Genomic DNA, 18,289 nt, shown 5'->3' with positions numbered 1-18,289 from the left:
ATTTTGGGTGTAGGAATATAGCACCCCTCTACCACCTGTCCCCTCGTGATGCCACAAAGGGTACATTTAAGGGAAAGTAGGTAGGACATATAGGGGACAGTAGCTTGCATAGTTAGAGAAAGGTGTAAATGACTGAAGGAAAACTGAAAAAAAAAAATTCCCCACATCATTTGAAGACAGTCATACTGTACAGCTAAAATATGAGAATACTCATATGCTTTTTCACAGGAGGTCAAATTTTGACTGTTCACACAGGCCAAAATGATTTAAATATGGAGATAAAGCTGGAAATGTTTGGCTCGTTACTTTCAGCAACAGGAATCCATGGCCACAATAACGTCCATGCAATCTCAGGGGAGGGTTCTCCTAGAAACCTTTATACGGAACTGTACACGTCTTCATCTTCACTCAAAGGATGGCATTCTGTCATTTTTGGAAGGGTTAGACCTCCCTACTTTAAAGAAAGATCAGCGGGAGTCCCTTGATGTCCCGGACACGACTGAAGAAATAATAGAGGTAACTAGAAAAAGTGCTCCTCGGAGCACAGGTCTCCGCCAGTTCAGGCAGGTTATTGTGGCCTCCTGGTGGCACTATAATAAGGCAATGTGAAAATGGTGCCATTTCTTCTTAGGCCTTGCATGGCAATCGGACACTGCATTCATGATTTGAGGCATTTTGTTCCAAAAATGTGTTTAGCTAAATTAGACCTGCTGGTGGCGCTATAACAGGCCAATGTGAAAAGGGTGGCCTTTCTTTCTCGGCCTAGTGGGAATGTTTGTGCAAAATTTCACAGAAATCGCACGTTGCGTTCATGATTTGAGGCATTTTGTTCAAACGGACCTATCCAGCAAACTTTGGAAGCCAATGTTGGCCAATTAGGATGGAATATGAAATATCGGACACTTCCATCTTGATCACATGACTATAGAGATACTATGTACCGATTTGCGTGATTTTTGGACAGAATGTGAAGGAGTAATAGCAAAAAAAATATTTTCCAAAAGTCAGCCTCCTGGTGGCGCTCTAAAAGGCAGATGTGAAAAATGCATGGCAAAGGTTTTTCCTTTACCTCTAGGGAGAATGCTTGCAAAGTTTCACGCAGATCCGTGCAGTTATAGTTAAAAATGCGAATCGGCCTGTTATAGCGCCACCATGAGGCTGATTTGAACATTTTCAAGTGCATTTCTTCCTCGGCCTAGTGGGAATGTGCGTGTGCAATTTTATGGAAATGGCAAGCTGCGTTCATGATTTGAGGCAGTTTGTTCAAAACGGACCAATCCTGCAAACTTTGGAAGCCAACCTTAGCCAATGAGGATGGAATATGGGAAATCGGACAGATCCGGGTTGATCACATGACTATAGAGATACTGTGTACTGATTTGCATGACGTTTGGTTAAAAGCTGTAGGAATAATGGAAAAAAATGGGTTTTGCATAAATCGGCCTCCTGGTGGCGCTATAACAGGCCCATGTAAAAAACGTGGGGCAGAGGTTCTGAAATGGCATCCAAGGAGTGGGTGTGAACAGTTTCGCAGCGACTGGGCCAACGGTGCCGGAGATTAGCTGCTAACGGACGGACAGGACGGACGGACGGACACACGGACGGACGTACGGACGGACGGACAGGGGTTAAAACATACTCTCTCGCCATGCCTTTCGGCCTGGCGGAGACAATTAGAGCATTGCAGTCTGGCAAAGCACTGAGGCCAGATGGACTCACGGTGGAATTTTTCAAATGTTTTAGATATAAATTCACTCTAGGGATTCCATAGAATAGAAGATTTGTATTGGCATCAATATAATACTACAATAATAAAAATGCTGACCTGGATCAAATCACAAAAAAGCTGAAGCTTCCATTGTGGTCCACTCCAAAACAGTTAACACCCAAAACAAAGACAGAACAACAGTGGAAACAAAAACAGGACTAATACAATTTTTTTTGTGGTGGAGACATGATTTAAGATCACCTTTGGGATCTTAAAAAAACTAAACTACTTCAACATCATAGTGAAGTAGTTGCAAATTATTACTCTTTTCAGTAGAACGTGCACGTCCCACTGGGAGAAGACCCCCTGGCAGACCAAGGACCAGATGGGGGGATTAAATCTCCACACTGGCCTTGGAAGGCCTCGGGATTCCCCAGGAGGAAGTGGCTAATGTTGTTCGATAAAGGGAAGTCTGGAGCTCTCTGCTGAAACTGTTGCCCCCGCGACCGACTCCAGATAAGCAGTTGAAGATGGATGGATGGATACTCTTTTCAATACTTTCTTTAGGAAATAAAATGTTCTAATTCTGATAATACCAGAAAGTGATAAGGACGTTCGCTTACCGCCTTCGACACTGCCAGTGGACACACCCATGGAGAAGCTACTGGTACTTGCTCTGGTAGTTGAATCTGGTATGGTAGCTGCAAAGGTACACTGGATCTGTGTTCCAATCAATCTTCCCTTCACAGAGTTCACATTTGACTGAAAAAAGAAAAAGGAAAAAAAGAAAATCACAGTTTCAGCATAGTATGGCTCAAACAAGACAACAGTCTTTACAGTAGTTAGCTTAGTTATACCAAATTCAGAACCGAGATGTGCTATTACACATGGGTGAAACTCACAGATGTCAAAGCCAGAACTCCATTGTCAAGTAAGGCACTGAAGAACTGAATCACGCTGTTGTTGTTGGCACAGATGTAGACTGTATCGTTACCACCCTGTGGGGGGGAAGTGAGCAATCAATATCTATACAGTATTTAAGCCTATGATACATTGACAGACAGACAGACAGAGACAGACAGAGACAGACACAGACAGACACAGACAGACACAGACAGACACAGACAGACAGACAGGCAGGCAGGCATAACCATGGGATCTATGCAGCACATGTATTGAGTTTTTATAAAGTAGGTGTTCCATACCGCAGTGGTGTCTTTGGACAGAATGACACCAATGTAACCATTTGACTCTCCAGCGATCTGGAACTCAAAGTTCTGTCCGACCAATTGCTTGACGGAGACGAAGAAACAGGAGCTAGACACGGACGGGTCACAGCTGGCAGGATTTGCCACGCAGAGTTGGCTGGTACCGCAACCGTCCCTATTGATGGATGTCTTTATGTGTGTGTGTGGGGAGGAGAGGGAGAAGAATCACTTTTTAGAGGTGTGTGAATCAGACCAAGGCTGCTAGCACTGCCAGCTTTGTTAGTCTATTCTATTCTACAGTCACCTACCGAGAGAGCCTCCACGGTGGTGTTGGGTACCAGTGCAGCTACAGTAGCAGCGACCGTTGCATTGGTCTCTGCTGTCATTGTGGCATTGGGCGCGGTAGTTTCTGCTGCCATTGTGGCACTGGGCGTGGTTGTCCCTGCTGCTGTTATGGTACTTGGGGCTGTAGTCTCCGCTGCTGTTGTGGCACTGGGCGCGTTGGTCCCTGATGCCGTTGCGGTGGTTGCATTGGTCCCTGCTGCCGTTGCAGTGGTCTCTGCTGCTGCTGTGGCGCTGGATACGGTCATCCCTGCTGCAGTTGTGGCACTGCCCGCAGTAGTTGTTGCTGTAATTGCGGTGGTAGCATTGGACCCTGCTGCCATTTCAGTGGTTGCATTCATTCCTAATGTTGTGGTGTTCTGAGTGTTGGTGCCGATGAGCATTGAGGCAAATGCAACAAACATCACATAAGGAACCAGTCTTTCCATGTCTGGGTGGAAGCAAAGGGTTGTTCAAGTCAGTTAAAGGAGTATTTCGTGGTTCTGCTCTTTTAAAAAATATATATATATATGTATATGATGAGTGCTGTCCACATGCTGAAGGTTGTTGTTGTTGTTGTTATTATTGTTATTATTGTTTATTTATTTTTTATTTATTTTTTATTTATTTTTATTTATTATTACTGTTTTGTTTTTATTTCGTTTTGTTTGTCAGTGGGGTGGGGGGGAGGGACTAAGGAATGGGATGATTGTGGAATGCTGTGGGGCAAGTATTTGCTGTACCTTGCGATTTCTCAAATAAAAATAAGTTTAAAAAAAAAGATCTTTGCTAATATTCTTATGTGCTAGATTCTCAGAGTCAAACAAAAATTAAAATCTCAATTCAAACTTCTCAAGACTGGACACCATAAAAGTTCAGTACATTAGGCTTCTGCCAACAGTAACAATGTGTCTATGACTTTTAAAGGTGATATTTTTAGCCTAAAACCAAATTATTATTTATTTTGTTTAAAAGTTTAATCATTTAAACGAACTCCACCAGGCCGGAACAGCTGGGGACACTTCCTATCTCACTTGTTTATTTTTATCCTGAGTTCTCTCTCCTGATTGGATGAAATTGGTATCCTTAGTAATTTTTTATATATTTACTAAAGAAAAAGAAAGGGAGCATTTAAGAGGGGAAATTACTTTCCAGCAGATGGCTGCTCAGATGTTCACATGGGGAAGCTGTAGGGGTTAATATGAACCCTGGCATCCCTATTCTGGGGCAAACATTCGGCAAAAGTATCTGGTATATTTAGGGTAAAAGGAGCAGGTTTAAGTGTCTTGCTCAGGGACACATCGACATTTCGACTGGGCAAGCCGAGGGTTGAAACTGGCAACTTTCATATTGGCAGACAGCTTCAGTCTCTACCACTCAGCTACGACCGCCCCTTGTCTACTATTCAATTTCAGTATGTCTGAACCAAACTATTATCTCGCGGTCTCACAATTTAACGATTGAGTTAACATGTTGTATTGTTTTCATTCAGAACATGTTTATTACTTGTTTCCGAGCTTGTTTGAGCTTCCACACTGGGTCAATAACTATGTAGTATTAGTATATATAATAACTATATATATATATATATATATATATATATATATATATATATATATATATATATATATATATATATATATATATATATATATATATATAATATATATATATATATATATATATATATATATATATATATATATATATATATATATATATATATATATATATATATATATGTGTGTGTTAACTCTCATAGCAGTCAACATACAGTATAGGCCTAAATGTTCTCTTTGCAAATCTCTTCCACAAACTGTACATTACAGTATTTGAATTGTATCTAAAACTGCTATAGTTTTTTCTTTTTTTACTTTGACTTGACTTTTTTGATGTACTTTTGATTGATTGATTGAATACTTTATTAGACAGAAATGTAAACAGCACGAGGTACTGTCAGACATTTAGGCTAAAAGGATAACACAAAAAAGACTTGTTTCCATTGTGGTCCATTGTGACGATTCTTCTGCTGCATGACATATATTCTGTATATCATTTTGTCGCAAACAAAAATAGTGTTTATAATGTTTAGAGAAGTTGCCCAAAACAACGTACGTATGTGGAATGGTTATTGTGCAAAACATACCAGTGAAAGATTATATCAAAAACTTTAATTGAAAAGGTTATACAGTATGATTTTAACAAAGAAATATCACATACTGCACCTTTAAAGGAGTAGTTCACCCAAAAAAGTACTTCTTTTTTATCAATTACACACCCCATGAAGCCTTGAATTCATGGAGATTTCTTTAGTATTTGTCACATTCCTAAGCCAATAATTTGATGACAGGGTCATCGGTCAATGGGAGACTCAGTAGGAGACTTTTGAGTCTACCGGAGACTCTGCCGGTCATCAAATTATTGGCTCAGGAATGCGACGAAAACAAAAAAAGGCTTAATGGGGTGTGTAATTGATAGAAAATAAGTATTTTTTGGGGAGAACTACTCCTTTAATGGATAATCAAAAAGGAAGATATAGACATGTATGTATATAATCAGTTATTCCCCTTGAAATCTAAACATTCAACAATATAAATTAAATGCCATCCAAAAAAAAATTATGCTATTTATTAACAACAAATAGCTAGTTTCTTGTTCCTTTTACAGTATCAACATAAAAGAAAATCACTTACACTGTACTGTACTTCAAGATAAGCCCAGTGATGAAATACCAGCAATCACATATTTCACATATTTCACATACACTGTAATGTACTGAATGTACTAAAGGGTAAGAAGTGATGCAATACATACACCCCCCCCCCCCCCCCACACACACACACACACACACACACACCACACACACACACACACACACATAGACCTACTGTATATATTTTCATATATGACCTGCTACTTATGATACCAAGTAATTACAGATTTTTTATGAAAAAAAATTATGTTCAAAGGTTTATTTTGTTGTAAATTGAGCAATCTTTCATTACTTTCTACCACTAATCTACCTTGTCTACACTCGTTTGGGAATGTGACCCACGCCGGTCGCAATACATCTCAACATGAAAGACTCTTTGAATTAGTAGGCTAGTAAATAGGGTTATCTTTATTTTATCTTTATGTTTTGCACAATAACCATTCCACATACGTACGTTGTTTTGGGCAACTTCTCTAAACATTATAAACACTATTTTTGTTTGCGACAAAATGATATACAGAATATATGTCATGCAGCAGAAGAATCGTCACAATGGACCACAATGGAAACAAGTCTTTTTTGTGTTATCCTTTTAGCCTAAATGTCTGACAGTACCTCGTGCTGTTTACATTTCTGTCTAATAAAGTATTCAATCAATCAATCAAAAGTACATCAAAAAAGTCAAGTCAAAGTAAAAAAAGAAAAAACTATAGCAGTTTTAGATACAATTCAAATACTGTAATGTACAGTTTGTGGAAGAGATTTGCAAAGAGAACATTTAGGCCAACAATATAAATTAAATGCCATCCAAAAAAAAATTATGCTATTTATTAACAACAAATAGCTAGTTTCTTGTTCCTTTTACAGTATCAACATAAAAGAAAATCACTTACACTGTACTGTACTTCAAGATAAGCCCAGTGATGAAATACCAGCAATCACATATTTCACATATTTCACATACACTGTAATGTACTGAATGTACTAAAGGGTAAGAAGTGATGCAATACATACACCCCCCCCCCCCACACACACACACACACACACACACACACACACACACACACACACACACACACACACATAGACCTACTGTATATATTTTCATATATGACCTGCTACTTATGATACCAAGTAATTACAGATTTTTTATGAAAAAAAATTATGTTCAAAGGTTTATTTTGTTGTAAATTGAGCAATCTTTCATTACTTTCTACCACTAATCTACCTTGTCTACACTCGTTTGGGAATGTGACCCACGCCGGTCGCAATACATCTCAACATGAAAGACTCTTTGAATTAGTAGGCTAGTAAATAGGGTTATCTTTATTTTATCTTTATGTTTTGCACAATAACCATTCCACATACGTACGTTGTTTTGGGCAACTTCTCTAAACATTATAAACACTATTTTTGTTTGCGACAAAATGATATACAGAATATATGTCATGCAGCAGAAGAATCGTCACAATGGACCACAATGGAAACAAGTCTTTTTTGTGTTATCCTTTTAGCCTAAATGTCTGACAGTACCTCGTGCTGTTTACATTTCTGTCTAATAAAGTATTCAATCAATCAATCAAAAGTACATCAAAAAAGTCAAGTCAAAGTAAAAAAAGAAAAAACTATAGCAGTTTTAGATACAATTCAAATACTGTAATGTACAGTTTGTGGAAGAGATTTGCAAAGAGAACATTTAGGCCAACAATATAAATTAAATGCCATCCAAAAAAAAATTATGCTATTTATTAACAACAAATAGCTAGTTTCTTGTTCCTTTTACAGTATCAACATAAAAGAAAATCACTTACACTGTACTGTACTTCAAGATAAGCCCAGTGATGAAATACCAGCAATCACATATTTCACATATTTCACATACACTGTAATGTACTGAATGTACTAAAGGGTAAGAAGTGATGCAATACATACACCCCCCCCCCCCCCCCCCCACACACACACACACACACACACACACACACACACACACACACACATAGACCTACTGTATATATTTTCATATATGACCTGCTACTTATGATACCAAGTAATTACAGATTTTTTATGAAAAAAAATTATGTTCAAAGGTTTATTTTGTTGTAAATTGAGCAATCTTTCATTACTTTCTACCACTAATCTACCTTGTCTACACTCGTTTGGGAATGTGACCCACGCCGGTCGCAATACATCTCAACATGAAAGACTCTTTGAATTAGTAGGCTAGTAAATAGGGTTATCTTTATTTTCGGTGGTGCAGTAGCATGTATTTTAGTCTTCAATAACATGTGTGCTGTGTACCACCCTCATGTATGCCTAATAATAAACAATGAAATGTAATACCTTAATAAGACATACAGTAGCCATAGATACAGTATCATACTTTAAATTAATTAAACTTAATCTTAAGACTAAAATACATACAGCTGCATTAATAGATAAGATAAGCCAATTGAAAAGTAGGCTAATAGGCATATATTAAAAAAATAAAAACATGACAAAAAACGACATTGTTCCAGTTATCGCAACTTACCTGCAGACTATTGTTTCTGTATCGCTACTTTCTTTGAGTTGATGCCGAGAATCGTTTGAGAGCTAATAGGTTCCCAATAAACAAGGCTCTGTGGGTGTCTAATCCAACAGGTGTGCCTGTGGGCCCTGCGTTCTGCTATTTAAGTACATGGTGGGATGGGAGGAGAACAGACAATCTGGAACATCCTGTATCAAAAAGATGCAGAAAAACTAGTTTCAGGTATTTACCGCCATGCTGGATAACTGCAATTCCATCTTATCAGGCTTATCACCAACCAGTCTCTAAAGACTTAGATGTAAAGACAGTAAACGAATTAGTGTTGATAAACGTTTATTGCAAAAATGTGAAACAAAAGCATTATTGTATAGTACAGTACAAAGTGCAGTCATATCATTCACCAACCAGTGGCCTTATTGCTTCACCCTTCTTCAAGAGCACATGCACACCCACACACATACACACAAAGACATCATCTGCCAATGAAGGCTTCATTTAGAGCAGTTACTGACTCTTGTCTAGCTATTCATCTAGATACACTTTGTACAAATAAACTTCATATTTTTTAGGATTGCCCTACAATTTCTTTTTGAGGTTGGGATTTGTCTGCCATATGCTCACATCATTTTAATGAGTGAATATAGAGCAGAGGCTGGCAAACGTTGCGTCTGCTCACCTGCTGGTCGGTTTCTTGTGATTCCACACCAAAGCACTTGCTCACATGTCATACAAAATACGCATGAACATGCGCGCACAAACACGAAATTAACAGTCTATTTTACAAAAGACAAAATAATTGCAATAAATAAGGTTGTACAGAATAATATGAGTAACAAGTTACTGATCACGCATAAGGCCGTTTGACCACAGGGTTCAAGTAAATAAAAAATAGTATTTGGACAAAATCAGACTTATGAGAACACACATGGCACATCATTCTTTTTACCTTCGGATACCTGAAGACAAAACGTGATTCTGTATGAAGCAGAAGGATGGAATCATGCAGGACAACGTGGGACTTGTGCAGTGGATACATTTGTAAATCAAAGCAGATGTATTGGTTGTAAACAGGATCCGTTTAATACACTAAGCATTCTTCATTGCATCTCTTAAAGCTTATAGAAGAATGGAGGGGAAATTAAGCCCATTTGTTTCCCCCCACAAAGTATTAACAGACCACTTGCACCCAGAGGTGCTTAGGTGGAAATGAGTCTGAGAAATATGTGCAATGGTAAATAATAAAAGCAGATGAGAAATTTATGATCTTCCTGAGTGGAGCTTCCTCTACGGAGGTGTGCTGATCTTCTGAGCTGACCTCCTCAGAGCAAGGACACACCAACCACGGCCAAAATGGTCAGAAGAACTGGAGAGAGAGAGAGAGAGAGAGAGAGAAAGAAATTAGTCAGTATGCAGATGCTTGTTCAGTTCATTGCAATATAGTGCAGTTCATTGCAGTGCAGATCATTCATTCATCAAATAAAAATACAAAAAAACACAGCAAAACATAACTGGAGCCATGGCAGTGTCTTCTAGCTTACCTTTGGAGAGGGACTGACAGAGTGGAATGGCGTGGCTTGTCAAAATGTTGCTGACGGTGCTCGTAGGGTCAGCCAGGTTCACAACGTTGCTCTGGACTCTAGCTGTGGGGGTTCCAAGAGAGCCACCTAAGGACACAACCAATTACAATTTACAATTTAGGCCTTTAGCACACACGCTCTTATCCAGTGTGACTTACAAGTGTGGGATCGGCATAAGGGCATAAGGGGATACATAAGTGTGTGTGTGTGTGTGTGTGTGTGTGTGTGTGTGTGTGTGTGTGTGTGTGTGTGTGTGTGTGTGTGTGTGTGTGTGTGTGTGTGTGTGTGTGTGTGTGTGTGTGTGTGTGTGTGTGTGTGTGTGTGTGTGTGTGTACATTCTCTTATGTCACTGTGTAAGTCTATGTCACGATGACGTGAAGAATGCCCTTTTAACCCTTTTAGAGGATAATATGTCGGGATATGGAAAGATACTCAAACTCTCCAAATGCAGCTTCATCTGGACTTTAAAATATTAATATAGTCAGATATATGCATAATAGTCTGCAGTATAGTTCTGCAAGGTCCACTTACAGTAGTATGTCAGTAGTATGACTAGTACTAGTCATCACTGGTCATTACATTTGGGTTGAACCTGCCTCATGCTCAGATGACATAACTTCCACATATTAAAGGGATATTTCACTTTCAAAAAAACTTTGGGTCATTTTATCATCTACTCAGGCCTTTGTGATCCCCCCAGACAGTTTTTAAGTTGCTTGATTCAGTATTTAGATATTTGATATTCATTTTATCAGACACGCCCCCTTCCTATACAAACCCATTATAACTTCAAACTACATTTTTAACATGTTAGATTCATCAAACACCCGTCTTTGGTTTTGGTGACTCACCCCGCCCTCCTAATATGCGAGGGGGCCGTGTTTTTTTGATAACTTTTTTCATTTATTTTTTATATTATTTTTGGAAAATGAAAAACATTAAATACAGTAAAAAAAAAAAAAAAAAAAAATGAAAGAAGTTATCAAAAAAACACGGCCCCCTCGCGAATTAGGAGGGCGGGGTGAGTCACCAGAACCAAGGACGGGTGTTTTTGATGAATCTAACATGGTTTGAAGTTATAATGTGTTTGTATAAGAAGGGGGCGTGTCTGATAAAATGAATATCAAATATCTAAATACTGAATCAAGCAACTTAAAAGTGGTGCCATATTTGTGCCAAATATGTAGAAATTCTATCAAGGCGTTCCTGAGATATTGAGTTAACGAGGTTGTGACGTACAGTACGTACAGACAGACAGACGGACGGACGGATGGACAGATGGATAGACGAATTGAAAACATAATGGCCACGGCTTTCGCCAGCGATGGTATAACTACTGTAACATCATAGTGACTATAGTGACCTAACATACTGTACAGATTACAATTTAGGAGACAGAGTTTCTGATTCTAATTAATTAGGCCATAAAGTGATAAGGAGGTTTGCTTACTGCTGTCGACACTGCCAGTGGACACACCCAACGAGACTGTAGTGGATGTGGTGGCTCTCTTGCGTCTGCTTCCTCCAGTAGTTGAATCTGGTATGGTAGCTGCAAAGGTACACTGGATCTGTGTTCCGCTCAAGCTTCCCTTCACAGAGTTGACATTCAACTGAAAAGAAAACAAGAAAACACAGTTTCAGCATAACATGGCTCAAACAAGACAATAGTTGTTACAGTAGTTAGCTAGCTTAGTTACACACAATTCTTATTCAGAACCCGAGATGTGCAATTACAAACTCACAGATGTCAAAGACAGAACTCCGTTGTTGAGAAAGGCACTGAAGAACTGAATCACGCTGTCGATGTTGGCACAGATGTAGAAGGTATCATTACCACCCTGTGGGGGAGAATTGAGCAATCAACACCTATACAGTATACAGCATAAGCCTATGATGCATTGAAGGTAGAGCAGACAGACAGATAGCTATAGATGGATTCCTTAGGCCTCATCTTAAAACACACAGGCGTGCACCATGGGATAATAATAATAATAATAATACATACATAAAAATTTCTGAGTACTCAAAAGTCGCTTTACAAAACAGATCTACTGTATGCAGTGCATTTATTGAATTAGTACGGTATGTTTTCCATACCGCGGTGGTGTCTGTGGACAGACTGGCGGCTAAATAACCAGTTGACTCTCCGGCGATCTGGAACTCAAAGTTCTGTCCGGCAGATTGCTGGGCGGAGACGAAGAAACAGGAGCTAGACGTGGACGGGTCACAGCTGGTTGGATCTGCCACGCAGAGTCGGCTGGTACCGCAACCGACCCTATTGATGGATGTCTGTATGTGGTTGTGTGGGGAGGAGAGGAGAGGGAGAGAGAATCACTTTTTAGATGTGTGGCTCGCACAAGGTGTGTGAATCAGACCAAGGCTGCTATCACTGCCAGCTTTGTCAGTCTATTCTATTCTACATTCCATTGGTTCTCAAAGTGGGGTCAGGGGACCACCAGGGGTCCTGGAGGGGGGGGGGGTACCAAGAGGACCCCAGCTAAATTAGTTAATATAATAATAATTGTAACCACTATTATTTCATACTTTGGCTACTTAAAAAGTCTTGAAAAGGTTTGGATATTAACACAAATCTTCTCTTCTTGGGGTCGCTGGCACTAGATATTTTCAGATGGGGGTCCACGGCCAAATACATATCAACTTGGGGGTCCTTGACATGAAAAAGTTTGAGAGCCACTGCTATATTGCTACAATCACCTACCGAGAGAGCCTCCACTGTGGTGTTGGTTTCCAGTGCAGCTACAGCTGTAGCAGCAGCGACAGTAGTAGCAGCGACAGTAGTAGCAGCGACAGTAGTAGCAGCGACAGTAGTAGCAGCGACAGTAGTAGCAGCGACAGTAGTAGCAGCAACAGTAGTAGCAGCAACAGTAGTAGCAGCTACCACCACTGTGACGGTGGTCGTGGGTTCAGCCAGGTTCACAACGTTGCTCTGGACTTGAGTTGTGGGGGTTCCAAGAGAGCCGCCTAAGGACACAACCAATAACAATTTAGGCCTTAGCACACACGCTCTTATCCAGTGTGAATTACAAGTGTGGGATCGACGTAAGGGCATACATAATATGAAAGACAAACCTATTTTGTACGTGTGTGTGTGTGTGTGTGTGTGTGTGTGTGTGTGGGGGTGTGTGTGTGTGTGTGTGTGTACTCTCTTATGTCACTGTGTAAGGCTATGTCACGATGACGTGAAAAATGCCCTTTTAACCCTATCGGAGCACAATATGTCGGAAATATGTCACGATATGGAAATTAGATACCCAAACTCTCCAAATGACGTTTCATCTGGACTTTAAAATATGAATATAGTCAGCTATATACATAATAGTCTGCAGTAAAGTTCTGCAAGGTCCACTTGCAGTAGTATGTCAGTACCATGTACTATATATTAATCCTACTAGTCATTGCTGGTCATTACATTTGGGTTGAACATGCCTCGTGCTCAGATGACATAAATTCCACATAATTTAACCTCAATAATGCTTATATTGTGCTATTTGCTATTGGTAATGAAAAGTATTAAATAATTTGGAGGGGGAGAAAGATCCCTGTCCTTAATTAGGTGGTAATTAGGCGAACATATCGGACATTATCGTCTGTTTGACGATGACAACATGCTGCATTAGAAAATAAAGCAGGCTAATTATAAGGACATAAAACATCTAAATGTGGAGTTAAGTACAGTTCCGTATTTGGGCAAGACTGATCAGTTCTTTCATTGGATTCATTGGATGATGAATTCACAAAATATGAAGAATATTCAACAAAAAACATTCCCTTTAACTTTGACCACCTAATCGGTTCATCCTAGAGTCCAAGTGGACGTTTGTGAAATTCTATCAAGGTGTTCCTGAGATAATTGAGGTGACGTGGTACAGACGGACGGACGGACGGACGGATGGACAGACAACTTGAAAACATAATGGCCAAGGCTTCCGCCAGCGATGGTACAACGACTTCAACATCATAGTGAATAGTGACCTTTGACCTAACATACTGTTCATGCAGATTTACAAGTCTTTCTTTGGGAAACAAAGTGTTTCTGATTCTAATTAGGCCATAAAGTGATAAGGAGGTTTGCTTACTGCTGTCGACGCTGCCAGTGGACACACCCACGGAGAAGCTACTGGATGTGGTGGCTCTCTTGCGTCTGCTTCCTCCAGTTGAACTTGATACGGTAGCTGCAAAGGTACACTGAATCTGGCTTCCATTCAAGCTTCCCTTCACAGAGTTGACATTCAACTGAAAGAAAAAAAAAGTTTTAGCATAATATGGCTCAAACAAGACAACAGTTGTTACAGTAGTTAGCTTAGTTATACCAAATTCTTATTCAGAACCGAGATGTGCAATTACACATACACATGGGTGAAACTCACCGTTGTCAAAGTCAGAACTCCGTTGTCGAGTAAGGCACTGAAGAACTGAATCACGCTGTTGTTGTTGGCACAGATGTAGGTTATATCATTACCACCCTGTGGGGGAGAATTGAGCAATCAACACCTATACAGTATACAGTATAAGCTTATGATGCATTGAAGGTAGAGCAGATAGAGAGATAGCTAAATGGATTCCTTAGGCCTCATCTTAAAACACACAGGTGTGCACCATGGGATAATAATAATGATACATACATACAATTTATATAGTGCCTTTTCTGAGTACTCAAAGTCGCTTTACAAAACAGATCTACTGTATGCGCATTTATTGAATTTTCATTAAGCAGGTTTTCCATACCGCAGTGGTGTCTGTGGACAGACTGGCGGCTAAATAACCAGTTGACTCTCCGGCGATCTGGAACTCAAAGTTCTGTCCGGCAGATTGCTGGACGGAGACGAAGAAACAGGAGCTAGACGTGGACGGGTCACAGCTGGTTGGATCTGCCACGCAGAGTCGGCTGGTACCGCAACCGACCCTATTGATGTTTGTCTGTATGTGGTTGTGTGGGGAGGAGAGGAGAGGGAGAGGAGAGGGAGAGAGAATCACTTTTTAGAGGTGTGGCTCGCACAAGGTGTGTGAATCAGACCATGGCTGCTATCACTGCCAGCTTTGTCAGTCTATTCTATTCTATAGTCCATTGGTTCTCAAAGTGGGGTCAGGGGACCCCCAGGGGTTCTTGGGGGTCCCCAGCTAAATTAATTAATATAACGTCACAATAATTACAACCACTATTATTTCATACTTTGGCTATTGAAAAATAGCAGATATACAAGCTTGTACATCGGCTATTTTTCAAAAGTCTTGAAAATGTTTGGACATTTTACATTATTTTTTTTAAACACGAATCTTCTCTTCTTAGGGTCCCTGGCACTAGATATTTTCAGATGGGGGTCCGTGGCCAAATACATATCAATTTGGGGGTCCTTGACATGACAAAGTTTGAGAGCCACTGCTATATTCTACAATCACCTACCGAGAGAGTCTCCACTGTGGTGTTGGTTACCAGTGCAGCTACAGTAGCAGCAGCGGCTGTGGTGACGGGCGCATTGGTCCCTGGTGCCATTGTGGAGCCGGAAGCATTGGTCCCTGGTGCCACTGTGGCGACGGGCGCATTGGTCCCTGGTGCCACTGTGGCGCCGGGTGCATTGGTCCCTGGTGCCACTGTGGCGCCGGGCGCATTGGTCCCTGGTGCCACTGTGGCGCCGGGCGCATTGGTCCCTGGTGCCACTGTGGCGCCGGGCGCATTGGTCCCTGGTGCCACTGTGGCGCCGGGTGCATTGGTCCCTGGTGCCACTGTGGCGCCGGGTGCATTGGTCCCTGGTGCCACTGTGGCGCCGGGTGCATTGGTCCCTGGTGCCACTGTGGCGCCGGGCGCATTGGTCCCTGGTGCCATTGTGGCGCCGGGTGCATTGGTCCCTGGTGCCACTGTGGCGCCGGGTGCATTGGTCCCTGGTGCCACTGTGGCGCCGGGTGCATTGGTCCCTGGTGCCATTGTGGCGCCGGGCGCATTGGTCCCTGGTGCCATTGTGGCGCCGGGCGCATTGGTCCCTGGTGCCACTGTGGCGCCGGGTGCATTGGTCCCTGGTGCCACTGTGGCGCCGGGCGCATTGGTCCCTGGTGCCATTGTGGCGCCGGGCGCATTGGTCCCTGGTGCCATTGTGGCGCCGGGCGCATTGGTCCCTGGTGCCATTGTGGCGCCGGGCGCATTGGTCCCTGGTGCCATTGTGGCGCCGGGCGCATTGGTCCCTGGTGCCATTGTGGCGCCGGGCGCATTGGTCCCTGCTGCTGTTGCGCTGGCCGCATTGGTCATGGCTGATGTTGCGCTGGCCGTGGCTGCCGTTGATGTGGTGTTGGCAACCATAAGCGTTGAGGCGAATGCAACAAGCATCACAGAAAGTAGCAGTCTGTCCATGTCTGGATGGAAGCAAAGGGGTATTCAAGTCAAGATCAATCTTTGCTATCATTAAAAAGTATCATTGCTATGCTAGATAATCCCACACACACATAACATACTGTAGGTGTAAGAATGTATACTATTATCATCTTTGTTTAAGAATATATTTTTTGTAAAAATGTTGGCCCTTTAAAGTTGTGTCCAAGACCTTTGTCAACTTTGTCAAATTTCTACAAAAACATAATTTAATCAGACATAAACAGGCTTATCTATATCCTAAGGTCCCCTGTATCACTTCCTGGTTTTAAAAAAAAGGCAGGAAAGCTGCTGAAGCTATTGTAAGCCTTCTATTTTTTGATAAATGTGTTAAATAATATTGCTATCTGATGTGTCTCAACCATAACATGTCAACTCTGTAAGTCCTTCTAAATCCAAACTAAATAATAATTATGGTTTAAAATGTGTAAAAAATTATCATTATGACTGTGCTGTTGAATGGAAAAAAAATTATCAACTCCGAAAGACTCCGTAAGATGTCAACTCCATCAGATATGCCATCTTATGGAGTTGACATAGAAAAACAGTGGGAGGTTGGCCCATTACATGGTGTAATAGTCAAGACTTAGATCTTTTTAAATATCTTTTCCCAGCATAATTCTTTATTTATTTTTTAAATCTAATTTAAGGTTTTGTCCCAATTCTCAAGAATGGGTGATGGGTGAAGAAAAGGTTTCTGCCAACAGTAACATCTATGACTTTCAATATTTCTATTCATCAAACAACGTTAGCATATGATGTTGATATATTAGGCTACTGTTAATTGTATTCTGCATTAAAAAAGATTAGCCTAATCATTTTGCTTACAAAATATCCAGTTCATATCATACAAATAAGAAGGGATACAGGATAGGTGGGCACTAGGGACATCTGGGCAGCTCGATGTAACATGTGCTATTTTGTCCAAAATGTTAAAAAAAAGGTCTTAAGTAATGTAAAGTATACATGATGTGAACATGCATGGTACATCATTATCAGACTTCATTGTATCATTCAACTTCTTGTTTATGCCCAAAATGACTGGGGTTTTGTAGCAATTTGTGCAATTGTAGAAATATTAGACCATAATTGTCTAATGTTTAAGCATGTTCTAAATGTGTATACTTTACTTTACTTTACTAAACACATTTTCCAAATTTCTTTTTTTTTTACATTTTGGAAAACATAGCCAATTTAACACCGAGGTGCCCACTCTTCCTTGGTGCCCACCCTATCCTGTTACCATAAGTAGGCAGACTGTTTACATGCTGTAAAACAAGCTTAATTGAAAGCTAATCATAATTATTGCAAAAAAAAACTAAACAAAAAAAACTTACCTGTGGATTATTCTGTTTGTGTATCCTATCCTACTGTATTTGAGTTCAGTTGACTGCTGAGATCCAGGTGAGAACTATTGGCCTAATGAAGTTCACTACTGTATTGGAGTTGACTGCTGAGATCCAGGTGAGAAGTAGTAGCCTTATGAAGTTCCCAATAAAGAGTCCAGGTTTCCTTACGTGTGATGATACTATAAAGCCACAGAGCTTGTGTGCCTCCTGTGGGCCAGTGATGCTCTGAACGGTGTCTTAAGAGAGAGTGACATCTGAGCTGCCTCTCCTGCTTTTTAAACACAATGATGGGATGGGAGGAGAAACGAGGCCGAAACCTCTTCAGTTGCAGCTGGGTGTGGCCTTTTTCTTTTTTTGACGTCATCTTGCCAAAGGGATGTAGTAGTTAGTAGGCCTATGCTGGCCTAAGGGTATCATTAGGCCAGCCTTATTTAAAAGCTCTACAACAATAAGATAGGCCCTCTTAAACACATTTCATGTTTTAATTTATTTTTGTTTTATTTCGAT

General features: G+C 40.7%; 1 protein-coding gene across 3 annotated transcripts; it reads right to left on the bottom strand.

Moving 5' to 3' along the window:
- Positions 1–8,793: 8,793 nt before the first annotated feature.
- Positions 8,794–18,054, bottom strand: LOC308102450 (uncharacterized protein). Of its 3 annotated transcripts, none has more exons than XM_080452174.1 (12): positions 17,771–18,054; positions 16,312–16,417; positions 15,477–16,281; positions 14,801–14,992; positions 14,443–14,538; positions 14,152–14,308; positions 12,774–13,036; positions 12,152–12,343; positions 11,797–11,892; positions 11,505–11,664; positions 10,016–10,141; positions 8,794–9,840 (listed from the first exon to the last, which is right to left on the bottom strand). In XM_080452174.1, the coding sequence occupies exons 2-12, from the start codon at positions 16,413–16,415 to the stop codon at positions 9,797–9,799; spliced, it is 2,235 nt and encodes a 744-aa protein (XP_080308300.1). In that variant the 5' UTR covers positions 16,416–16,417; positions 17,771–18,054; the 3' UTR covers positions 8,794–9,796. The 3 variants fall into 3 exon arrangements, with proteins under 3 accessions (XP_080308300.1, XP_080308301.1, XP_080308299.1); XM_080452175.1 differs by having other exon boundaries at positions 15,477–16,248; XM_080452173.1 differs by having other exon boundaries at positions 15,477–16,417.
- Between the last annotated feature and the right edge of the window lie 235 nt (positions 18,055–18,289).

The sequence above is a fragment of the Gymnoscopelus braueri genome (genome assembly GCF_963280865.1).
Source record: "Gymnoscopelus braueri genome assembly, chromosome: 15".
Classification (NCBI taxonomy): Eukaryota; Metazoa; Chordata; class Actinopteri; order Myctophiformes; family Myctophidae; genus Gymnoscopelus; species Gymnoscopelus braueri.
Note: the sequence above shows the minus strand (reverse complement) of the source record. Positions and strands in the feature narration are given on the sequence as shown.